The following is a 26,666-nucleotide window of genomic DNA, read 5'->3' as shown; positions in this document are numbered from 1 at the left end:
GACAATCATGCGAAAAATGATCGAGCAATCCAATCAGAAACGGACCCTAAAAACGGCCAAAACGGCTAAAAATCGCCATTTCAACCCAAAATGGCCGACTTCCTGTTTGATATTGACCATGCTTGCAAGAGACTTTTCTGTGCGGACCGTTGAGTACTACAAGTGTACCAAATTTCATAACTGTACGATAAACTAAGCTTTATGGAGAGGGTTTTTTTTTCAGTTTGTAGGGGGCGCTGTTCAGCCATTTTCTTTGCGATTTTTTTGAGACCTTTAAAATATCAAATTTTTCACCAGGCCTGACAAGTGTGCAAAATATTGTGAGTTTTGGGGTATGTTAAGGTCCCCAAAAAGCCATTCAAAGTGGCACCGGAATAATAAAGAAAGAAAGAAAGAATAATCAGAGCAAAAAAACAAGAGGCCTTCACAGCGCTTTCGCTGCTCGGGCCTAATAATAAACAGAGCAAAAACAAGAGGCCTTCGCAGCGCTTTCGCTGCTCGGGCCTAATAATAAACAGAGCAAAAACAAGAGGCCTTCGCAGCGCTTTCGCTGCTCGGGCCTAAATATCATTTCTATTGCGCCTCTCAAGAGAAAAATCACGAGGCGCTTCACAAAAACAAAAAATGTAAAAATATAAAAAAGCTTTTAGAAAATGTTTAAAAATATATTAAAATGAGCAAAAATAGACAATTGTGATTAAAAAAAGATTAAGAAGGAGAGAGAGTGAATAGGAAAGAGGGAAATCAGTGGATCCTGAGGAAGGTGGAATAGGTGGGGAGAGCAGAATAAAGAGAGAGTGGTGAAGAAGGTCATACAAAAGCCAGCCTGAACAAGTGAGTCTTCAGCTGCTTTTTAAAGGAGACCACTGAGTCCACTGATCTCAGGCTCAGGGGGAGAGAGTTCCAGATTCTGGGGGCCACAGCAGCAGATGATCTGTCACCTTTGACCTTTAGCCTGGTGCTGCACAACCAGTAGGCTTTGATCACTGGACCTCAGGGACCTGCTGGGGGTGTAGGGACTAAGATCACCAATGTAAGATGGTGCTTGTCCATGTAAGGCCCTATAGACCAGAACCAGGATCTTGAAATGAACCCTGAAGTTGACTGGCAGCCAGTGAAGCTGGAGGAGAAGCGGGGTGATGTGGGTGTGTTTGGAGGACTTGGTCAGAAGCCGAGCACAGGCGTGTAGTCTAAGCGTGAGGAGATGAAAGTGTGGAGAACTGTCTCAAGTTCAGAGCAGGACAGAATGGGACTCAGCTTAGCGAGAGTCCCTAATGACCCACAAGAAGTAGGATCGGGGGCTTGGGTTGACTTTGGCAAGGCAGCTTTATTTGTATAGCACATTTCAAACATAAAGGGTATTCAAAGTGCTTTACAGAAGCAAGAACAGCAAACAAAGAAATGTATATATTAATTTCAGATTCTACAAACAGATGAAAGGCATAGTCCAAAGGTTAGCAGTTACAGTGCAGAAGGTGCAGCATAAGAAACATGTATTCAAAGGCTAATGAATACATGAAGGTTTTTAATTTTGATTTAAGAGTTACTAGAGTAGGGGAACATTTGAGGTCACGAGGAAGCTGATTCCTTCTGTGTGCAGCAAGGCCCTTTTTTACAAGACACACAATGTGGGCAAATGAGCGTAATATTATGGCAATGGTGAGTCTTATGAACTCACTATACCGGCATGGCAATGCGCAAATGATGTGTCCTTCTTTCTGCATTGCTTGGTAATAACATTGCGGTAGTTGTCTGTCCTATAAATGGCGATTGCGCTTTGGCACAACAGAGGGAGGTGTCATGATCACGTGGGGAGTTACTGCCGAGCTCCGGCTGCCATCTAGCCTAGTGAACTACACCACCTTCTTGCCTTACAAAGTTTAAATAATATATTTATTAGTCTGGCTTGCCAGGCTAGCCGGCAACTATATTGAAAATGAAAGTAAACACAGCAGTAAAAACAGCTATAGTGGCTAAAAGCAGCTTCACCCTGTTTGATTCTTACCCCGGGTACTACCAGCTGAATGTTTCCAAAGGATCTGAGAGCCCTGCTGGGTGTATATACTGGAAGGAGATCCAACATGTACTTTGGCCCCATGCCACTGAGAAATTTATAGACTAGTAAAAGCACTTTGAAGTCGATTCTGTAGTTTACTGGTAACCAGTGTAGAAATTTAAGAACAGGGGTGATGTGCTCGGCTCTCTTGGTTCTTGTTAAGACTCTAGCAGCAGCATTCTGAATAAGTTAAAGTTAAAGTCCCGTAGTCTTCATCACACACTGGTGAAATTCATCTCTGCATTTGACCCATCCCCATAGAGGGGAGTGGTGAGCTGTAGCTGTGGGTGAGCTTGGGAACTATTTGGTGGTTTAACCCTCCAATCCAGCCCCTTAAAGCTGAGTGTCAATCAGGGAGGCATTGGGTTCCATTTTTTCAAGTCTTTGGTTTGACCCGACCGGGAATCGAACCCCGGATGTTGTTATAGTTTATGATCTAGCCCAGGGGGAGCATGTAGAGATTGAAAAACTGTGGTCCAAGAATCGAGCCTTGGGGGACACCGAATGTCATGGTGATATGCTTTTATTTGTGTTCACCAATGGAAACAACATAACTCCTGTCTGTGTGGTATGATGGAAACCAACTATGGACTGCGCCTGAAAGCCCCACCCAGTTTATCATTCACACTTAAGATTGGGACATGAAATCAGGAGCCAAGTGTGTTGTGTCTCGACAGTGGCAAACAGAATACAGGAATTGTTAATGTTGTTAATCACTTTAGAGAAAAAAACGTGTCTCGCCTTACTTCACTCAGAGTTACAAGTACACAGCTGCTGTCTGTAGGACTGATAGTGATCAGGCAGGTTACTTTTTCCTCCATTTACTCTCAGCTTCGCGACAGTCTCTCTTTTGGTTTGTAAATGATTTAGTGAACCTCCATGGAGCTTTTTGTTTGCCAGAGATAATTTTTAGCTTTTCTGGAGAAACAGGATCAATGACCTCTAGAGATTTGCTGTTGAAGTGATTTAGAAGGGAATCAACACAGTTGGCTCATGATAACAAATGTCTCATGGCAATTTAAGCCTGGTGCTTCCCACTTTTCCATTTGAGTTTGAATGGAAATTTGTTCAAGAAACTATAGAGCTCTAGCAACTGAACCAGCATTACTGAGAACCTTCACCAGCCTAAAACGTCCTGATCTTGTCAGTAACTAGATGTTTTATTTTGGAAGTTGATCAGAAAATTCTTTCAGCGGATCCATAAATAAACACGCCCATCATTGACATTCACCACAGAGCTTCATTTTAATATAGCTTATGCAAAATGTTGTTTCATCATCTTGATTTAAATCAGGCAATTCCAGTGACAGACAGGATGTGACAAACAGTTTAACACACCTAACATTTTCAGGCTCCAAACCTTAGTTTCCTCATTAGCTGAAGGTGTTATTTCCAATCAGCTGACAGAAAAACAATCCCCATGAGGGAAATATTCAGACAACAGTAATATTGACAAAAATAAATATGTTGCCTGTTTCTGTCCTTTTGAATATGTATCAGTAGATGAGAAAAACTTTATTGAACCACAGATTGTATATAAAATGTGCTGCGAGGGACTCAGGTGGCACTCGACTGATAACAGGAAGGAAGCAGCTCATCAGACCGAGACACAACACAAACGGGTATAATTACATCTTTAATTACTGTGTGTGTGTGTGTGCGTGCGCGCGCGTGTGTGTGTGCATGCGTGCGTGTGTGTGTGTGCATCTGACACAAATTTAACACCATTTTCAGTGATTTTCTAAACATTTTCTAGCAAAGATTAAAGATTTAATTAGATTTAGACCCACCAGGAAGCTCATTAGGCATATTATTCTTTAATAATTTTTGTTCTGGGGTTAAATTGTAAAACCGAATCATGTTTATGAACTGAGGAATAAATGTTTTAATGTTGTGGTAGCATTTAATAAATAATTTCAGCTCTTGAGTGTCTATTAATCAGCTTTTATTAAATTAAGAGCTTTATCATCTAAGAATTTCAGCTGGTGCATTTGAAATGAGGTCAGCTCCACAAATTCACCTGAAGCCTGAAGCTAGAGTTTTATTAAAGCAATGTAGAAATGAATCAATTAAATTCTTTATTAAATTTAAAGTTGTTATTTGAGGATGTTTACTGAAAATTGAAATCAAAAACTTAAAAAAATTGATTAGTACATCAATAAATAAGGTGATCTTGTTGTAAAGGTTATGAGGTATATTCTATGTTTCATAAACAAAAATATCTCAAAATTGTTATGAACTCAAAAATATACACCACTGAGCCACAATGGATGTGAACATGGTTCAAGTTTGACTTTTTATTTAGGACTGGTTGTTTTAATATTTTTAAAACTTAGATTAACCAGAGGGACAACTGTTGGTTACATAAAGGTTATGGAGTTCAGCGAACCTGATAAATTGTTATGCAGTGGGTGCAGAAAAGAATCACGCCCTTTGAAAGTCTGTAATTTTGTTTCCTTTACAGTTTAAAATGAAAACAAAAATGAAAACATTCTTTACAAGCTTTATGCATCCAATACAACCTTAAATATCCAACTGAAAAATATCACAATTACAGATCATAAAGAATTTCTGAAAAAAAAAAAAGAGCTACAGTACCCAAGGTAGAGAAACAACTAGATGCTGCTGCCTCCATGCCTTACTGTAGTCATGGTGTGTTGTGATGAGTTGCATTGGATTTACTCAGGGTGTACCATTTGGTGTTGAGTCCAAATACTTCAAATTTGGTCTCATCTGACCACAAGATCTTCTTCCATTTGGCATCAGAATTTTCAAGGTGCATTCTGGGAAAGCTCCAACCAGCTTTAACGTGACCTTTCTTGAGAAGCGGCTTTATCCATGAAACCCACCCAAACAAACCACATGCAGAGCACTTGTGAATATGATTGACTACTCTTTGCCATGAAGTCGTATGTGCGTGCGTGGGTGTTTCTCAATGTCAAGGCGCCTTGCTTGCAAGGATTTGGTCAAAGAAAATGGTTAAATGGAACAGACTTGCATCATGTGACCGCGGCTTCCACGGCAGTCACGTAACGTCACGTGACACGGTAGACAACATTATATTTTATATGTATTAGTTTCAATATAAATATATAACAAGCCTTTTACTTTTTAATATGTGTATATGTTTATTAAATAAAAAATATAAGCGAGTTACTACCCGCTAGCCACCGAAGCTGCAACTACTAAGCAACTAACCAACAATAGTTAACTTCTTTGGATCTAAAAAAAATAACAATTTAAATTAGTTGACTTACTTTTACACTTGAAATTTGTCCACAAAGTAGCTGCCAGCTTCTGATCCGCCGTCTTTTTGAAAATACTGCGGTGTATTGTGGGTAATTTTTGACCAAGGCTAGGCTACAAGACACCTCCCGTGTGTCCTTGTTCAGCTAGCTAAACGGCTAACAAACAAGTCTGCAGTACAGCGTACATTTTAGGACACCCTCAGGTGTCAGGTCTCACTTGTCAGGTGTCAGTTGTCAGGTGTCAGACTTCAGACCATGGGAAAATACCCCCGATTTCAGGAAAAACTGTTCAGGACAAATTTTGTCAAACCATAATGCTCGTGATGTCTGACAACTGGTGGGGGTCATTTTATAGGCGCAGGCAGTTTGGACGGGGGGGGGGGGGGGGGGTACACACAGGGTGAAGGGGCAGTGAGCTACGGGTGCACGGAGTTGGGTCGGCTCGGCGTGGCTTCAGCGCTTTCAGACAACGTCCTAGGGCAGGGGTGGGCAATTATTTTTTCCATGGGGCCACATGAGAAATAGAAAATATTGTAGAGGGCCAGGCCAAAAGGCTGAAGTCAATTATGCATAATATTAATGGTATTTCTTTATAAAAAGCAGTAAATACCATCGTTTTTTCAAGCTGGTAAGAGTAGACTATGTTATAATGTTTATTTATTATGTATATTATTATGTTATAAATGAGCAAAAAGATAAAGTGAGGTTGGCTTACAAAAATGTGATTTATTCAAATTTCCCAAGGCAATGGTAAACAAAGTGCACATTTGGTTTTTGTTAAACATTTGTGACTTATATTAGTTAACAGTTTCAGTCACATTCACTCCAAAACACATTTTGAGTTTCAAATATTGTTGGAAAGAAGTTCTTAGCATTCTACAGACACACAGTGTTGTCTGTAAAATAAAATCACTGAACTGTGATCTTGAGAAAGAGGTTTAAAAAAAAAAGTGCCCCAGCTAGTTGCCTTCATTTGTGGTCCAAACACCTTATTTTGTGTTTTTAAGCGATTTTTTTCTTATTCAGTGAGAGAAATCTAGTCTCTGCTGGGCTTTAACGAGTGCATCAAAGTCAGGTTGAATGTCTGAGGTGGAGATGCGAAGCAAAATGATCATCAGTGAGAGAGGATCTATACCTGGATTTTGTAAACTTCATCATTGAAAATGTTTGTTCACAAATGTAGGTAGAGCCGAAGAAAACCAACATCTTCTGAGCATGTCTCCTCAGGTTTGGAAAGTTCTCATCCTTAAGAGAAGAGTAGAAATCCAGCAGAGTTCCTGAATCTCTGCTTTCAAGTCCCAAACCCTCGTCAGCACTTTCCCCAGGCTGAGCCATCTGACAGCTGTGTGGAGTCCTCCAAAAGAGCGACAAACTGTCTGTGATTCATTGCCCGCGCCCTGATGAAGTTTATTATTTTAGTAACAACATCAGTAACATGGTTGATTTTTAACACTGACTTGCACAACACATGTTGGTGTATAATTCAATGGAAAAACATCTATTTTTGATCTGCATCGATTTCTGTCACATTTATCTTGCATGCGTTTCAAAAGTCCGACATTTTTCCCTGTAAGATTTGAACAACCGTCTGTTGTGACACCTGACAGTCTCTCCCATTTCAATCCCAGAGTGTCCGTGCACGCATTTACCTCTGTAGAAAGATCACTCCCTGTCGTTGTCCCTTTCATCGACTGCATTGCTGCCAGCTCCTCTGTGAGCTCCGTTATCCCCCGGACAAATACGAGCAGCTGGGCTGTGTCGCGGACATCACAGCTCTCGTCTAAGGCCAATGAGAAAAAGTCAAAACTTGCCACTTCACGTTGCAGCTGAATCTCCAGGTTCCCCGCAATGTCCTCGATCCTCCTGGACACGGTTCGCCTGGACTGGACAGCGGGATTTGCTCAAGTGCGCCTTTTTTTCAGGGCATATTAGTGCTGCCGAGTCCACCATGCACTCTTTGACAAACTCTCCCTCCGAAAACGGCTTGCTGTTTTTAGCTATTTTGTGGGATATCACAAAGCTGGTCCTGGTTGCTGCATCCCTGATGTGTGAAGCTTAGTAAAAACAGCCTTGCTGCTTTTGCAACTTTGCTAGCAAAGCTTCGGATGTCCGTGCCCTCTCAGCATCAGATGAGTTCTTGTATTTTTCCGAGTGTTTCTTGTCGTAATGCCGACTCAAATTGTAGTCCTTAAACACGGCAATCTCCTCCCCGCAAACCAAACACACGGCTTTACCTCCGACTTCAGTAAAAAAAATACTTAGCAGTCCAATTTTAGTTGAAAATCCTGCATTCGGCATCTTTCTTTCTTTCTTTTTATTTATTTTTTTTTTTTTTTTTGCATGAGCGGACATTTCTGGGGCTACAATCACCATGTCAACCACGGGCACTTGTTGCTATACGTTTTGCGTCATTGTGCACATAAAAAACAACTTCAAAATAAAAGCAATGCAGCCTTAGCCCATGCATGAGGTAAAATGAGAAAATACATTTATTTTGTAATTTCCAATTAAACTTACGCGGGCCGGTCAAAGTCAACCAAAGGGCCGTATGCGGCCCGCGGGCCGTAAAATGCCCAGGTCTGTCCTAGGGCATCGGAGGAGCATGCCGGGCCTCTCCGCGTCCCGCACCTCGCAAGTCCCCACACCCCGGTCCCACCGACCGTCCACAGCCCAGTCACCATGACCCCCCCTGTCTAGGGTGTGGGTCACTTTATAGGCGCAGGCTGTTTCGGAACCGGCAGGGCATACAGAGTAAATGGGCAGTGAGCTACGGGCGCACGGAGTTGGGTCGGCTCAGCGTGGCTCCGGCGCTTTCGGACAACGGCGCAGATGTTGGGGGGGCTGGGATGCGGGACACACACCGCGGTTGTCCCGATTCCCCTGCCTCCATGTCTGACAACTGAGACCTGACGCCTGAGACCTGACAACTGATACCTGAGGATGTTTCCTGAAGCAGTTTTTCCTGAAACCTGACAGTTTTTCCCCCATGGTCTGAAGTTTGAAACCTGAGACCTGATACCTGACACCTGAGGATGTCCTAAAATGTACGCTGTTCTACGGCAGCTCCGCTGTCTCGGACAAACTAAACACTCCTCTCACTCAGCGCCAAGTTTACTCAGCTATTTGCTGACGTTGAAGCCCAGAAACTGAGATTTTAACCGCTCAGTAACGTGTTCACAACTGAAAGAGAAAGTTTTCCAACTAATGTCCAGACAGAGCTGATATAACTCCAGCGAGCAGCGACACGCTCAAATCAGCACGACTCTGTGGCTGCTGTAGTTTTTATTTTTCCTCCGGTGAGCATCACAGTAAATCAGTGGAGCAAACTGAGCTTTAAATATTTTGGTTTTCTGCTCGTTTTCTGCTTAGTTAACAGGTGAGATGTTGCATTTTCATTTCAGATAAATGATATTTTTATTTTGTTGTTGGCCCGTGAGAAAAGATTTAACCTACATTTAGCAGGAAGTGGAAAGGCTGCAAATAGATGAATAGAATAGAAAATCCCTTTATTGTTGTGGGGAAAGCTAGATGTCACAGCAGCGATGAAACTTATTACAGGAGAAAAAAGGAGAATAAAAATATGAAAAATGAATAAACAACAAGAAAACATAAATCCTGAATAGATTTTTAAAAATGCTGAAAAAACCACAAGTAATGAATACCACTGATGCGTTTTATTTAAAACGGACTTGCTCGTGTGTAATTTGTTTATTCCACAATTAGTGTTAATGCAGAAATAAGTTTGTTTCCAGATTAAAAGGTTCAAAACTGCATATATGTTGATGAAGAAAATGTGCAAATTTGCCGTCACTTTTTCAAAAAATATTAAGTTTGGCCCGCAGCTTCGTCCCAGATTTTCATTTCGGCCTCGTGTGAATTTGAGTTTGACACCCCTGCCCTCGGGGATCCCTGGAGCATATATAGTCCCCCGAGCAAGTTCTGGGATCAGTCCTGGTCTCCTTCCAGTGCCCAGCAAACCAGGGGCAACCAGGAGGCTTACCAGGAATTCTCCTGGTTGCCTGAACCATCTCAGCTGACTCTTTTTTATAACGAGGAGCAGCAGCTTTATTCTGAGCTTTACCTGGATAATGGACCTTCTCACCTTATTCCTAAAGCTGAACGCAGACTACCTATGGGGGGGATCAGGAACTTGTTCTTTCAGCCAGGTTTCCAATCTCGAGATCGTAAATGAGAGTAGATGTGACGAATAAGTAAATCAAGAGCTTTGCTTTTCATACTCCAGAGCAGATCCCTGGTTACTGCAGAAAATGTTTCCATCCGATCCCTGACCTCTCTCCAAACCTTAAAAGGAGCATTTTACCTTTGTTTCGGAAATTATTTGTTTGAGAAATTCATGAGAAACTAATGATGATAGATGATAAATGACCTGCACTACCTGCATTACTGTAACACACGCTTCACACGTTTTAACAAAAAAGCCCTTGACCACCTTCAGTTGGTCCAGAACTCTGCAGCGAGGGTCCTAACTGGACCAAAAAGAAGAGCACACATCACTCCTATTCTGTCTCTGCACTGGTTAGCCGTTGCCTTTAGAGTCCTGATTATAACTTTCAATGCTCTACATGCTCAAGCTCCTCCCTATATTACTGAACTGTTAAAAGCCTTATGCTCCAACCCGAGCCCTCAGGCCCGCCCACCATAACCTTCTAGAAGTTCCAAAGACCAGATATAAAAGTCGAGGTGATTGCTCCTTCCAGAGTGTTGCACCCCGACTTTGGAATGATCTTCCTTTATCCTTATGTAGCATTGAGTCTGGTCGCCTTAAAAAAGCAGCTGAAGACCTTTTTATTTAAAGCTGCTTTTACCTAAACCTTTTGTTTTCTTATTTTTAACTCAAATTTGTAATAATCTGTCATCTGTTCACAAGGTTTTATAATTTCAAGACTTTATGTTTTCTGTTAATCTTTTTCTGTTTTGACATCATTATATTTTATGACTTTGTTTAATTTTGTTTTGATCTCTGTGAAGCACGTTGTGATTCTATATCTGTGATAAGTGATTTATAAATTAAATGTACTTACTCACACTTGTATAGAGCCTTTCAGAGTCAGAGGACTCCAAAGCACTTTACACTACAGTGTATCATTCACCCATTCACACATTGATGGTGAGCTACGATGTAGCAACAGCTGAGAATCAGAATGGTTGTGTTGCCACATGTGCAAGAAATTCCACTAGGAAATTGCTGCTCTGGAGCACACTGACAGAGGCAATGCTCCTGAGCACAGGCACCACCGATACCTCCAACCACCACCAGCAGGCAAGGAGGGTTTGAAGTGTCTTGCAGCAGAATTCTCTGATGGGAGCCAGGATTGGTTCTACAAACTTTCAGTTACTGGACAACCTGCCCTACTTCCTGAGCTGCTGCTGTCCCAAGCCCAGTTTACACAGCATGACAATCATACCAATGTTTGTTTTTATAATTTGGTATCTGATGAAGCCAGATTTTTGTGGCAGCAAAGAAATTAAGTTGGAGTCTGTGTAAATGTACATGTAAACATCAGGTCTAAATCCTCATCTCTTCTAGTCTTCATAACTTCCATAAATCAAAAGTGACAACTCACCAAAAGAAGACAGAGCTTGTTTTTTTTATCAATTAGCTTGTGTCACCTTTCCTCCTCTTCCTTCATCAATAAAACAACAAAGGCCTCAGCGTGATTTCAGTGAAGCGTTTTCAGCATCAGCTTTAAAAATTTTAATTTAAACCTTCTAAAGTTTTTCATTCTTTTACACGTTTATTTTTATTGAATTTTTTTAAGGAGACATGAAGTGAACCTGTAGGCAAGATGCTATAAGAGCTCAGTCGAAAGAAATCCTAGTCTGGTCTCTGCAGGTTCACTCAGCTGACAATTCCTGACAAACATAGAGCCCAGAACAGAGATGTGTGAGTTTTTGTTTTTTATTCTCCTCCGTGGAATTCCCTGGGCTCTGAGAACAGGTGGGGAGCAGCAGGGAGTGGCAGCAAAGCCTAATGACCGTCATTACTCACCTCTCTCCGACGCAGGGGCCAGATCAATGAAGCTCCGACACTTCTCACCTGAGACGAGAAAGGGGAGAGGGGGCAGTTGAAGGGAGAGAGGTGGAGAGGGATGGAAGAGAAAAAAAGGTGAGGAGAGAAAGATGAAATGAGCTGGGAATGAAGGAAGAGGGGAAGAGCCGAGGACGAGGAGAGGTGGTGAGAGGGGAGAAGATGGAGGAAATTAATGCATAGAGAGTGTTAGAGCATCAAACTGATCACAGACAGTCCTGCTGGTATTTTACAGCAGATAAAATTTCCTGACGAAAAACAATAAATGTCCTTATCCCGTAAAGTAGCGCTGGGCGATATGGCCTAAAATCTGTATCACAATATATTGAGGATTTCACCTCGATAACGATAAATGGACGATGACTACAGGTATGCGCAGAAACAAAAGTTGTCCACCAGATGGGGCTGTCACATGCATTACGTTGAGTCATATTTTTACGTGACTCGAGGTTGAACAGCTTTGTAAAGAGACATAAACGTTGCCAACCTACACATCTTTTCATTTTTTTATCATCAGATTTATTGACTTGGGAAAAATTATCTTGATAAGAGTCAGAAATTTCAATAAAGATAAAGTTTCGATGTATTGCCTAGCCCTACTCTAAAGTCAAAACAATTCACCTAAATTAGGTCAGTATGAGTGGAATCAGTCTGGAATGAACCTATTAATGTGTTTACACAAAGCAGAGACTGTCAAATGGTGGTCCCTGGACCAAATCTGGCCCACAAGCTCATTCTAATGGGCCTGCCAAGTATTAACATTAGGGATTTTGATATTATCAGCTGATATTTGCATGAAATTGTAATATCGAGATTGATCTGTATTGGTTTTTGCTCTCTTAGAACAACTTTTATTTTACACATCATGCACACATTTTACATCAAAGTCTCCAGCTACTTCCCTTCAGATCAGAGGTATAATTTTTGATCTCATGGCCGGGGAAGCTGAACTCAGAGGAAGCTACTAATGGGGCATTCCCATCTGTACCGGGTCGGCCCGGGCCGGGTAGCATAGGTCAGGGGTGTCAAATATGCGGCCCGCGGGCCGGATCCGGTCCGCAAGCGGGTTAAATCCGGCCCGCGAGATGGTTGTGTAAACTTTATTTTCATACTTTACAATGTAGAGTGAAAATAAACTTATCGTTGTGAGCGAGTTTCCTCTGTAATGAGTATAAATAAAACAAAACTGCGCTCAAGGCCCACACAAGAACTTGTCACATCCTGAAGTTGGCCGCCACTCAGGATGTGACTTCTGATATTGATGTGCTGGTGAAAGCTAAAAGATGTAAAGTAAAATGAGTCAAATATACTTTAAGTGATGCATGAAACTGATCAAGCCATGTGATCTGTAAGCTCTTTGAATCACAAAGGAATGTTTTTTGAATTAGATTTTTTTTTTTTTTTTTTCAAATTTTCAAGTACACTTCAGGTGTTGTACTTGTACTGTTTTGAATACACTGTCCTCAGGCTCCAGTCTTGTTTTATATTGATTGTATTAAAACAAAGAAAACAATCTGAAGTTGTTTTTAATTTACCGGTCCGGCCCACTTGGGACTAGATTTCCCTCAATGTGGCCCCTGAGCTAAAATGAGTTTGACACCCCTGGCATAGGTTGTTTACATATCTGGGTGGCCTGGTATTTTTCTGGGCCAACCAAGGCTCATTCTCAGCCCTCTTCTCGAGGGGGTCTGCTTCAGGCTGACCAGGGCCAACACACCCACTGCTGACAGCAAATTCACACCTTCCATTAGAGCAAGCCTCTGACTGGTGGGTAGAATCAGCCCACATGGGCTTAAGACAAGGATGTGTGGAATCAACCGGGCCAGGCTGGGGCTGACTGGGGCTACCCGGCCCGGGCCGACCCGGTACAGATGGGAATGGCCCATAATCTCTGAGTGTGGTTTCAACGTCTGGTGACCTCACCACTTTGACCGCAACCCTTCTGACCGCCGGGAGCAACTCATACCAGGGTATCGTAAGCCTGCATACTGGAGTCTGATGAGGTTTATAAATAAACTACTCTCTAGTTTATAACAAACAACACGTTCCTTTACACCAAGACTTCACAATTTCTCTCAGATACAAAAAACGGTTGCTACAACATCTAGCTTCCATCACACCACCTCACATCCACTCCTTATTCATATCTTGTCATGTATCATTAGTTTAGGAAAAATAATTAAATTCATTTTGTAAACCATATACTGACTCTGTCTGGATTAATACGAAGTGTGTTTTTGGTCTCTAAAGAAGTAAAGAACCCTAGAATATTCTGATTAAACATTCAAAGATTAATCAGATTGATATTTCATATTCATACGCAATATCACATCTTATTGGTCATAATTAATATGTATTAATTGCTACAGGAGCAATTGTTGCATCACTACAGGCTGTCATGTCCTGTCCATGTCCTCCCTGTCCCTGCCATACCCTATCTCCCTTGTCTCTGGTCCCCTCGGTCTTCACTCATGTTTCTCACTCCTGTAATGTGATGAAGGAGCTATTCCTCCAAGGTTATTTAACCTTTTCCACAGTTCCTTTTACACAGTGCCAGAGTGCATGAAACAGCCTCAAGGTCATGCATTCGCTTCTAAACTGTTCACTTTCCAGCAATGAAGACAGAAGATGAAGAAACTCTTTTATTTTCTTTTATTAAATCAAAGAACTCTATTTTCAATAAAGCTAATCAAAACAACTGTTAGTCAATAATACAATGTGACCGATCTATGAAATCACAATATTATGATTAATATGTTTTAATAAGTAATATGACTTAATCTAGTTCACTAGACACGCTGATATACTAAGGTAAATAATCACATGACACATTGCTGTTGCTGATCCAATCAGAACGTTCCTAGTCTGAAGCGTGGCAGAGCCTCTGTGGTGTTTATAAATTGGTCAGCTTTGATTCGTCCAGAATCAAAAACATCCAGATTAATAAAACAGTTCCAACGCCATCTTAAGTTCAGTTCTCAAGATCTCTTCTCAAGATCCCATGAAGTTCACCGCATGTTAACTCGTTCACTGCCAGCCGTTTCCTGATCGCAAACGGCCTTCGCTGCCAGTGTTTCTCACCGTTTTTACAGTTTTTTAAGAGTCACAGAACGTTGCGCGCTAGGATGATGTCGACGCCAAAACAACCAAAACAAAGCGGAGACGCACCTCTTACATCAGGAAGAATCCGTGTGTTTCGAGCGTTATCCGTTCTTTCATAATCCGTAGTTGAATTGTGATCGGTTCCGGTTCGCGCCTCACGTTTTTTACAGGAATGGCCCAAAACGATCTCCTAACACATGGATGGTCTGCTTCCTGATCACATGACATGTGACGTATACGGATGAAGATCGGCTTCATGGCTGAGATGTTTGTTCTCTCAGCACGGGGGCTCGTTCTGATACTAAACAGTAAAAAAAATGCACTTTAGTCGTCATTGGCAGTGAACGGTTGGATCTAAAATGACGACTTTAGTCGTCAATGGCAGTGAATGAGTTAAGTGAAGTATGGGCAGGCCATCTGTACTTCTCTTTCGAAGCTGGGAACCATTCAAGCTGGGAAAAATCTGTTGTTTTTACCAACCAAGCAACGGTACCTTTCAGAATAAAAGCTGAACTCGCTGACCCAAGGAGGGTCCCCTTTTTGACGCTGTGAAACACCTGTCGCTTTTTACCTGGAGACTATCCATGGACTAGTTTGTCATGCTGTGATGCTGCACCATTGGCTCCAGTACCGGAAGGAAGGTCCGAGGACCTGACATTCTGGATCCATCGTGGAGGTCTCACTGAGGGTATGTGGATGCGACACAAATGGCGTCTCATGTGTTTATGACTCCAAGTCTCAAACTCTGATCAGTTAGGAGCAAAACATCATCTCCCACTCAAACTTTGCTTCTCCGGATGCGAGGGTTGTGAATTTGACACTCATTCACACACACCAATCACTTCACACTTCATTCAAACAGAACATCCATCATTAGAGAGTTAGTCTTGTTAAATTGTTTAAAATAATTTAGTAATAAATTTACTTAAACATTTGAAAGTCTCTCTCTCTTCTCTTGTCTCTCAGTTAATGCAAAGTGTTATTTTAAAATCCCTGCAATAAAAAGATCCAATCTTCTGATTTAAATAGCCCAGTGTCCATAAGATGGATTTCATACTAGATATGAATTTTTAATGTCTTATGGTCCTTAATAAAATGTAATTAACATCTTCATTACACTCCATTTCACATTCCCTAGCCAATTGGCTTTGTTTTATTTCTCTTTAGTTGTCCCCTTATCGTATTGTCAAGCCCCTGTTAAGTATCCTTTCGTAGCGGTGACCTTTGACCCCTGTGTTTCTATAGCTGTTTTCTTATAGTTATGTATTCTTCTGTGGTTATTCCTCAGTTAACTTCTGTTCACATTTAGCCTTACACGATACAGAAAGTCATCAACCCAGTCTCGTACCGGCTGCGATTACCGGCGACTCTTTGCATCCATCCCACCTTCCACGTCTCCCGGCTCAAGCCCTTTGTGGAGTCCTCCGTGCTTCCGCCTCCGGCTCCGGCGCCTCCGCCTGCCCGCTTCCTCGACGGTGAGCCCATCTATACTGTCCGGCGCATCCTGGACGCCTGTCGCAGGGGTCGGGGATGGCAGTACCTTGTGGACTGGGTGCACTACAGCCCCGGGGAACGCTCCTGGGAACCGGCCCGCTCCATCCTGGACCCGGCCCTGATCACTGACTTCGGGGACCGCCGGGGCCGCCCAGGGACTTCAGGAGCCATCCCTGGACATGGGGGGGAGGGGGTCCTGTCAGAACTCAAGTCCCCAAACCAGTCTCTCCCAGCTAGCCGGCCTCCACCACGGACCACAATTCCCAGCATGACCTACGTCATGAACCGCGCCTATATACGGAGGTCGTCTCCCCAGCTGATCACTCAGTCATTGTTTCTTCGAATCCATGATCAGAGTTACCAATCTACCGATCCACCTCACAAACTCTCTGCTCACAGTAAGTGGTCTTACTTACTTCTGGAAAACCCAGCACTTCCGTGTCACTTTGTTGCCGCTCGAACGCTCGGGGATTCCTAGATTAAATCGCGAGCCACTTCCGCGTCTGTGAAACCTCGCTCTCAACAAGCTCAGCTCCCGACCCCAGCCGATCAGTCTGACACTTTCCAGCAACAAAAACAATGTTTCCATGTGTTTAGCCTTTAGGAAAAACATTCAGAAATGTATTTTGCCATTTCAATTATCATTTTAAAACCTTAGAGTCAGCAAAAGAGTAATAATTGTTAGCTCAATAATTCTGCAGTTTTCTGATTTTCATTCTATTTATTCATCTTTTATCTGGTGTTTTGACTTTCAGCTGATGTAATTGTATTTTTAAATAAACCAGTGTTTACATGTAAAGCATTCTTTGTAACTACCTAGAGCTAAAAGTCAGTTTGATGCCTCGTATCATAGCAGAGTTATGAACTCACCTGAGACAAACTCAGAGTGACCAAGTGCTAAACTCTAATGACCACGTCTTTTGAGCTGTGATGGAAGTATGCTGCAGCCAAAAGGTGAGCGTCTGATTAGGACATGAATTTAAAATGTAATTAGTGAGCTGATGCATCTGTGACCTGACGATGGGACTGAGCGCACAATCAGTGTTACTTCATACACTGAGCATCATAACGCTGCTCTGAAATGTTAATTACACAAAAAAGAGGGTAAAATACACTTATCACAGTTTCAGCATATCAGGTTGTAATCAAATGGGTTTATTTCAGGCTTCAGATGGTTTCAAACACCTAATAGTTTCATTCCAGCGTCCCATAATTCACTCTGAGAGCAGCCTTTCACTTCAGCCCCCCCTGCAGCTCTGCAGACTGTTTAATCAGTGTCGTCTGGGGGTTAATTACTGCTCTGATGAGTATAAATGGTTTTCTAGAACAACAGCTAATGTACCTGAGCATCAGACTGAATTATCCAGCTGACAGATGAAATCTCAGCTCAAACTGGCATTAAACGAGTCAAAAAGACATACGATACTTATAAATATCCCCCCACACATACACACACACACACACACACACACACACACACACACACACACGCGCGCGTGTGTACCAATAAATATAGTATTTCCTTCTATGATTACAGCTTGGGGAACCTTTTATTTAACCAGGCAAAAACAGAATAAGAACAAATTGTTATTTACGAATGTGACCTAGCAATCAGGGAAAAGAAAAATGGGGCTGAACGCAGTAAAAGTGTTCCGCAGCTCATTAACGTAAGGAGTACCTTTAATTATTTTAGCTTCTGGGTTCCTGATCAGAAGGTCCTGAAGGTTTCTGGTTCAGGTTCCTGCACACCTTCATCATAAAATAAGGCACGGAAAATAACAGATGTAATAAAAACTAAAAAATAAGTTTCCATCTATCCATCCATTTTCTGAACCCGCTTGTCCATGCAGGGTCTCGGGGGGGGGGAGGGCGCTGGTGCCTATCTCCAGCGGTCAACGGGCAAACAGGCGGGGTACACCCTGGACAGAGAGCCAGTCCATCGCAGGGCAACACAGAGACACACAGGACAAACAATCATGCACACACACACCTAAGGACAATTTAGACAGACCAATCAACCTAACAGTCATGTTTTTGGACTGTGGGAGGAAGCTGGAGTACCTGGAGAGAACCCACGCATGCACAGGGAGAACATGCAACCTCCATGCAGAAAGATCCCAGGCCGGGAAGTGAACCCAGGACCTTCTTGCTGCAAGGCAACAGCTCTAACCACTGCGCAGCCAAATAAGTTTCCATTTCATATAAAAAATTAATAAAATAACAGCCACATGCAAATTGTGTATTTGATAAAAAAAACTGTGTGAATACAACAGATAAGTGATGGTATGACTGCAGCTTTTTTTGCATATGCTTACTAGTATGAGCTGCAAACCCCGACAGCATCATAAAACTGAGCTCAGTTTCGAGCCTCATCCTGCCTCCACACCCGGTTCTCATCAGCACCAAGCTGATCTCCTTACGAGTCTCTTCAGTCGCGGCAGATTGTCGTGATGTAATGAAGTGAGTAAGCCTTGCTGAAGCGTTCAGGACTGGTTTTTAATTTAACCTCTGCCTGTTGGCCTCCTGTGTGCCAGTACAGCCCTGAAGATTACATCCAACCACAAAAACAGGTCTGTCAAGTCTGTTTTCTCCACATCAGGCCCCACATGAGCTGTTTACTGAAAGCTTTAAAACTCAAGAGAAGTAAAGTGTTTTCACAGTAGTTTGTGTGTTGAACCAAAGGAGCAGTGCAGATCGATGAACAAAAGCAGTAAAATTTGATGACGCTGACACTGCAAAACACAAACGGGAAATAATGGGAGAACCAAAGTCTCTCAGTTCAAAACAAAACAAAAGAAAAACAAAATCAAAGCAGGAATAAAGACCCCAGTAAAACTTCTCAACACCCTGATTTTGTCACATATGTAGCTCCATAAAAGCCTAAAACCAAACCTGGAGTAGTTTTCTTGCTCTCCGCTCAGTAAAATGTGAAGTTTATTTTCTGTCATTCATTGGAGGTGGATGCTTTTGAGTTGTAGAAAAAGACGGATTAAACTAGACGATGATGAATTACAGGTTGTAAACAAAGCTGCCACACCAGCAAGTTCACTTCACACCGAGTGCTTCAGCGGTTAAACGACAGAGTCTGAATCAAGATGGACGACATGACAGCTGGTGTGGGACTGGAAAGATCCACGTAAATAAAATAAATGTTTTACCAAAAAAAAAAATCAGGTATCAGTGTGATTGATCTGTTTTGTGATGCTGACTGACAGCTGAGATCTCTAACAGCAGAGCCTCCCATCATCTCTTATTCTTACAGGCGTCATTGAGACAGATGAAACACTGTCGTGTTATGTTTTTGTAATTTTTACAAAAAGTGAAAGGAATGGAAGTCAAAGCATGAATTAGAAAAGTTGAAAGCTTCTTTATCAGCACTGCCAGCAAACAGGCCACATGAAGACCCAAGGCCGGGCTGCTTTTTAGCATTAACAGTGATTTAAACTCAAATAGTTACTTTCTTTGAGCGGCTTTTATCATAAATCACCACCTTAATGCCACAACAAGGTGCTACAAGTTCACAAGGTCGAAGCTTTTTAAAATCAGGCTCTTATTTGGAAAAACAGATACAAATCCTCTCACTCATGGGTTCACGTGCACTTCACATAAAATGGGGAAAATGTGACTGACTAAAGGGACTACATCAGGTTAAATCCACTTTTGCAGCTTTTGACCATGCTATATTATTATTTCCTCATGAGAAACACCTCCAAACTCAGCAATCGCTGACTGGGACAGTTCAGCAGCCAGGGTTGACATAATGTCTCAAGATTATCTAAATTTGAAAAAAGATGTACTTCAGAACAGATGACATCTCTGTTATGGTTGGGAGTTGTTTCAGAAAGTATCACAAGTAGGCAGGACTTCCTTTTCCAAGCTTTATTCAAACCTGTGCCGCGTGTAGCAATATCAAGCATCCATCCTTTTTGAGCTGTTTGTCCCGCCCTCATGGCGCTCTCTGGTTTTGAGTATCCAGACTAGTTCTCTGTGTAGCATAGACAGAGGGTGAGTCTGGCTGTCCAGGCTAGGTCGTAGGACGCTAGAACGCACTATACAGGCCTTAATGATCTATGGGCCTATCCTTGCTATGAGAAGTTTTAAATAGCATGACAACTGCTTTAATGGAAGTATCTCAGTAACAGGTAAAGGGTGACTAACACCAAGGGTGGAGACTTATTTGAAACAAAATTCCTGTTAGAAAAATACTTCAATAAAAGGCGTCACCTGGAGGACGGAGAGAGCGGAACTGAGGGTATGATTGACAGCACCTCCCTCAACCCGCCCGCGTGCGCTCTTGGAGTTTCTCAGTCACAAAAATGAGCCACACTCGTGCATGCACACTCACACACACATTTAGGCAAACTCACCGCTCAGATGAAAAGCAGACACTTAAACTGACCGCAGGAAGGAGGATTTCCTTTTCACCGAAATCACTGAGGAGTTCTCTCCGGGTGCTCCGGCTTCCTCCCACAGTCCAAAAGCATGACTGTTAGGTTAATTGGTCTGTCTAAATTGTCCTTAGGTGTGATTGTGTGTGTCTCTGTGTTGCCCTGTGATGGACTGGCACTCTGTCCAGGGTGTACCCTGCCTGATTGCCCATTGACCGCTGGAGTTAGGCACTAGCCCTCCACCCCCCCACGCGACCCTACAAGGATAAGTGGGTTCAGAAAATGGATGGATGGATGGACTGCACTATTGGGACACCCGCCTATACAGGTTATTAGGAAAAAGAAAAAAGTTGATTTAGGTGTTACTCGCCCTTTAAACCAAATAGCCTCCTTGTGAAACCGTCACTCATCAACAGCTGGCAGAACCACATGGACAAGGACTACTTTGGGAAATCTTTTCCAGTCAGCACCATCTTGATGTTGACCCGGTCCAGAGGACAACTTCTCTGGGCTTCGTAAGGGAGGGAAAATGTGCTCAGAAAGATCAGCATTCCAGATCTATAGAGGAACTAATCATCATGTTTTAGATATAAACGGTATCCCATTGTGATCAACAAGTTTATGTGAGGGCATTAATTGTTGTTTTATGCTCAGATCTTGTCTCTCAAATCACCCTAACCCAAAACTTCTTCTTACATTAAAATTTGTTTAATTTTCCCTCAAAGTGACCCTTTGGTCTGTAAATCACACAAAGGTCCTACTCTGGAGTTGGACCCCTTCTGTCTGTGCTCTTTACAGATATCCCACGATTTCATTGACATGAAAAAAAATTCATACTTTCATCGTAAAATGTTTTTGTCTGAATAAATATTGTGAGGTTTCTCAGTTTCAAACTACCTGGTAATCGTTTATTTTATTTGAAACTATCTAAGTGCCAAGCATATTACATTGTGGGTTTTTCTTTTTTGACCCATTTTGGTTGCCGTATATTGACCAGTTTAATAGTAGTTATAATGTAAGGTAATTATGTTTAACTTTTATGTTCTAAGAATTTCCCTTTGTTCATCCTTGCTGAACTTGAGCGACCTTCTCAGAAATAACTAAATGTGCTCTGCAGGTTGTTTTGAAAATATTTTATTTTTAAGGCTTTAGCTGGGTTTGCAGTGTGGGCCGAAGATTGGGCTCAGTGTTGGTTTAGAGGAAGTAAAATGCATTGAAAGCAAAGTTAACTCCAAATGCGCTCAGTGAGATTTTGACTTTGGAACAAGTTTCTTCTCACAGCACCGAACTCACCTGCTTCGTGGATGTTCTCCTCGCAGGAGTACCAGATGCCGGTGTGGAACCGGCGGAAGAGGAAACGGTCGTCCCCGGTTTCCCAGCTGTAGTGGACTTTGTTCTGGTCCGTTTCGTTCACACCGTAGTCGATGCAGTTGTGGCGCCGCTGCGTGCTGCAGTTCGGTTTGGGGACCCTCTGGGTGCCTTCGCACCAGTAGGTGGTGATGAAGGCGGTGGTGGAGAAGAGCAGCGCCACCAGGTTCAGAGCCACCGACAGCAGCGCGCGACACCTCCGCGACGTCTTCATGGTGTCGGAGCGAACTACTGCGTCCTTCAGGGCGAAAAGAAAGTTCATCCAAGAAGCAGAAAGGCAGAAGGAGGGAACCGAGGAGCTCAGAGGAGAGAGAAGAGGGGCGGCATGGCGCGCGGAAGACGCACGGATGATTTACGCGCGTCTCCTCTGCCGTGTCTCTTTCCTCCCTGCTGGCTTGTCCTCAGCGCGGAGGGACAGGAGGACAGAGAGCCGGGAATCATTAAAATCCTCTTCCGTCCACTTCCCATCCATCAGAGAGCGGGATGGTGCTGATGCTGCGGAGCATCTCCTCCTAGGTGCTGCTGTTTGTGCGTCATCACCGGGACCGAACTGCTCTAATAAATCACACAGAGAGAGCTCACGCCTCCACCAATCCCGCTCCTCCTTCACAACCACTTCATATTTAGCATTTAAGTCAGCGGTTCCCATCCTGGGGTCTGTGAACTCACTATTTATCTGTGCTGAGGTTTTGAGGTTACCAGCTTCTATATTACATAAAATCCCAACAACAAACTCAAACTCTGTATGTCTGTACAAAGTTTGTAATTAATCAGCTGTAGCTATGTGTTAATGGGAGCTGGGTGGGGGTCCTCGGCTCATCTTGGACACGATAAGGGGGCCCTTGAGATGGGAACCAGTGATTTAAGTGACTAAAAACACTGCTTCAAGTTTTTTTCTTTGATCTAAAGTTAAAACTGTGCTTTTCCTTCATTACTAAATCAGCACTCAAGTATCTTACCTATTTTCTTAAAGTAAAAAAAAACATTAAGTTATAGAGATAGGGTTCATAATTTGGTATTTAACATACATTAATTATTTACATTAAAATGTTTCTAAACACTCAGAAATAGCAATGGTAAAAAAAAATTCTTGCCCTCTTGTGAAGATTAAAATAAAGAGTAAAACAGTTAAATCTAAAACTTGTGGGATTAGGTCAGGGGTGGGCAATCCTGGTCCTCGAGGGCTGCTATCCAGCAGATTTGATTTGTTTACCTGCTCCAACACACCTGATTCCTGGATGAATCACCTGTTCAGCAGCTCATCAGCAGCCTGTTAATCACCAGTAGATTCAAACCAGGTGTGTTTAAGCAGAGAAACAACTAAAACCTGCTGGACAGCGGCCCTCGAGGACCAGGATTGCCCACCCCATTAGGTGAAAATATCAAAAAGTGAATTTGAAGATGCTTTTAGATCACAGATCTCAGGATCAGGTGAAGAGAGTGTTAGGGTCCGAGGGAAAAATTAGGACGTGCTGTATCTCCCTCAGCCAACCAGATCTCAATCACAGCACCTCTGGGACCTGCCGGGGACATAAGAACGAGATGGTTCTTTGATGTATGTTGGTGCCTGTCCATGTAAACCTCTGAAAACCAAAACCAGCATTAAAAAATGGGAAATTATTGTCAGAATAGCAGAGTGGCCTGTGTGTTAATCAGGATTCTGGCAGAATTATTCTGAACAACCTACAGACAGTCCAAGCATTAGTTTGGTTGACATGTAAATGCTGATTGACCCCGGGTTTCCACGGGAGCCGGCAACAGCACGTTACTGCAGCAGCACGTCTTGCTCGCGTAAGCTGCTGCTTGGCCCTTCCCACTAGACGCGAAGCAGCAGGGGAGCAGCTGTCACCGACAGAGCATGAAGTCACATGAGTGACTTCGTCAGTAAACACAACAACAAGCAGGAGAAAATTACAACACGGCTCCAAAATGTTTGTGTTTTATGTTCTGTCCGTTTTATAATCGCCAATACGGACCTGAAAAACAAAGGAGACCGCTAGCTAGGTGATAACGTCTCACAGGGCCGCACAGTTAGTAACCTTTTTTAAAAGTAAAGCAACCGGAAAGCAGTACGTTCTTTATTCTGAAAATCTCGGTAGCTTCTCTCCATTTCCGCGTCCGATTTCCTGTCTTTCCTTCCCCAAAAATGTCGAGCTTGACCCGTTTCAGAGGTGTCGCACGTAGAAAATCGAACCGGCGCGTAAAGGCCGCGACATGCTGCTCCTGAGACGCGGCCGACTCGCACTGCTGACGGCTCCGGTGGAAAAGGTTCTGTTGACCACAGCGGTTCCTATCAGCAGCTATGACGTGCTGCTGCAGTAACGTGCTGCTGACGGCTCCGGTGGAAAGCCGGGGTGAGATGCTCCTCACTGCCAGATTGTTTTGAATCATTGGCCGTCACTCTGCAGGTTCAAGCCCAAATAGTGTGTGTGTGTGTGTGTGTGTGTGTGTGTGTGTGTGTGTGTGTGTGTGTGTGTGTGTGTGTGTTTCTTGGTAAACCTCTGCTGGTTGCTGCTACTTACTCCACCCCTCACCTTTACCTGGACTTATGGACCTCAAAGTACAACCCCACCCTTCACCCTGCAAGGCAAGGTCAAAATATGTAAACAAACTAAATTGATCATCCATAAATCTTACATAAAACACACTATAACCAGTTCACTTCCTCATCAGAGGCTCCTGGGGCTTGATTCAGTCTCTCACTGTGACCTTTTTGCCTTTTAAAAGAGTAGTTCTCATAATCAGCCTTTTGACTTCAAGGGCTCTCAAACATAATAGATGTACTAGACTTAGTTGATTTATTTATCTTTATAATGATCAAGATTAAAGATTCTGCTGGAGACTTAGCACTTTTTAGGACTGTGTGTGTGTGTTTGATGTAAGACAGAGCTGTCTGATTTTGACTGACAAACCTTTTCAGGAGTCAATAAACAGAGCTGAAAAGTGTGTGTTGATAAATGTTTGATGAACCTGTTAGATTTGTCTGCTCTCAACTTCAAAAGTAATAAAATATTAATGTTTATTATTGTTTTACAGTAACAGAAAATACACTAAATATATTTATTAGACTTTTGCGACTTCTTATTTCAGTTTTTGTGAATGCTTAATCCATAAAAGGACCATCTAATTTAAGAAAAATCCATAGAAACACATCTGATCTCTTAACCCTCCCACTGTCCTAATGGGTGTGACCCCACGAGGAAAGCTGACCATTGAGCAGGGTTGATGGTTTATCCCTTGGGTCCACGTGGCAGGAGTGAGGAGTGAGCACCACCTCACCCCTGCCACATGGACCTCAAGGGATAAACCATCAACCCTGCTCAATGGTCAGCTTTCCTCGCAGGGTCACCCATAAAGACAGTGTGTTTGGAGGAAGGTTAGGACCCAAGATGCAGAACCAGAGACACGAGGCAGGAGGTGGAAAAAAACGTAAAATCCTTTATTAAGGAGTAAATTCAAAGGAGGGAGCCAAGAACCAAAGTCCAAAAATCCTAATATCAAAACCTAGAGAAACCCAAGAACACAAGAGACCTAGAGCGATACTAAATCCTAGAGAGGGGGACGAAACGAGGCTGACACAAACAATGGACCAACAACACAGAGAGACACAGACAAGGTTATATACACAGATGAATGGGAGATGAGCTGCAGGTGCGTGAGGAGAAACAACCTAGTGAAATCAATTAACTAACCAGGGAGAGGAAACTAAGCTGAGAAGGTAAAATAAATATGACCTATGAATAATAACCAAAACCTAAAGACTGGGAGAACTAAATAAAGATCTAAGGAGAAAAGGAGAACTAATAAACCGGTGGGGAGGGACCAAGGAACCTAGGAGAAGAAAACCTGAACCTATGAGAACTAAAGGAAAAAACTAGTTAGATAATACAAGAAAACAAGAATAGGTGAACCTGGGAAACCTGGTGGGAGCTGGAGGCAAGAAGGGGCACAGGAAGCATAAGGGAAGAACCTGGAGTGGGCTGGGAAACAAGGGACACAGAACCTGAGGGGACACCTGGAGGGAGAAACCTGGATGGGGCTGTAGACAAGGAGACACATGAGGAACACAAGGAGACACATAAAGGGATCCTAGAGGGGGATGGAGAACACCAGGAGACACATGAGGGAGACGCAGACGCAGACCATGACACAGTGGGAGGGATAAAGCTATTGCTAAAGGTTTTACTGAAGTTTGTAAAAACTGTGTTTTCTACATATTTTTGATATATCCCCATTTGTAATTGATTTTGGTACCAGTCAAGAATATTTGGTTTTAACTTTCACAAGCTTCAAAAATATGCCAATTCAAATATGACTAAAACAGTTACTGTTTTTACAAAACTATTATTGAACACATTTACAACTGTGTTACATGTTGAAAGTAAATATGTTGGGAAAACAGTCAAACAGAAAATTAGACAAACTAGAAGCACCAACCAGGGCCGGCTTTGTCGACAGGCGACACAGGCGGCCGCCTGGGCGCCATCTGATGGATAGGGCGCAAAATAAAATAAAAAAAAGAAAAAAAAAAGTTCATTAAATTCATGTTTGTAATATGAAATGCACTCTCTACATACTCAAAATTCCCCTTTGAAATGACATGAAATTAAAACATCAATATTTAAATTCTAATGATCTGGCTGCATTTCGAGCTCCCGCTTGAGCCACCGCTCCGATGCATTTGACCGTTAAGGTTGCCATAGATCACGTGTGTGGACGGCACTGTAGAAGGGATTCCTGTTGCCGTCGCGTTTAAACGTTTGATATTTTACGATGAAAAGAACGCCTAAGCCATCGGGATCAGCATTCCGAAAGCGAAGGAAGGAAGAAGATTAAAAACGGGCCCAAAGCAGAGGTATGTAGACTTTATAAGTTTTGCAAAGGAACTTTTTGCGTTAGCATTGTAGCTAACTGCCTCTCCACACACGGTCCACGGACGGACCCTCGCTAGCTGTTTACAC

General features: G+C 42.7%; 2 protein-coding genes across 3 annotated transcripts in view; one reads left to right on the top strand and one right to left on the bottom strand.

The window, feature by feature from the left end:
* The window catches only part of gsg1l (gsg1-like), a 191,613-nt gene extending 169,345 nt beyond the window's left edge, over window positions 1-22,268 (bottom strand). Inside the window, exons 1-2 of one of the 2 annotated variants that reach the window (XM_070551502.1) lie at window positions 21,631-22,268; window positions 11,315-11,455 (exon numbers count right to left, since the gene is read on the bottom strand). In XM_070551502.1, the coding sequence (XP_070407603.1) occupies window positions 11,315-11,455; window positions 21,631-21,967 (478 nt within the window). In that variant the 5' untranslated portion in view covers window positions 21,968-22,268. The remainder of the gene's footprint in view (window positions 1-11,314; window positions 11,456-21,630) is intronic. The other variant, XM_070551503.1, reaches the window with a different exon arrangement.
* The window catches only part of LOC139069993 (uncharacterized), a 452,948-nt gene that overhangs the window by 336,271 nt on the left and 90,011 nt on the right, over window positions 1-26,666 (top strand). The window lies entirely within an intron of this gene.

The sequence above is a fragment of the Nothobranchius furzeri genome, chromosome 5 (genome assembly GCF_043380555.1).
Source record: "Nothobranchius furzeri strain GRZ-AD chromosome 5, NfurGRZ-RIMD1, whole genome shotgun sequence".
Lineage (NCBI taxonomy): Eukaryota > Metazoa > Chordata > Actinopteri > Cyprinodontiformes > Nothobranchiidae > Nothobranchius > Nothobranchius furzeri.
Note: the sequence above shows the minus strand (reverse complement) of the source record. Positions and strands in the feature narration are given on the sequence as shown.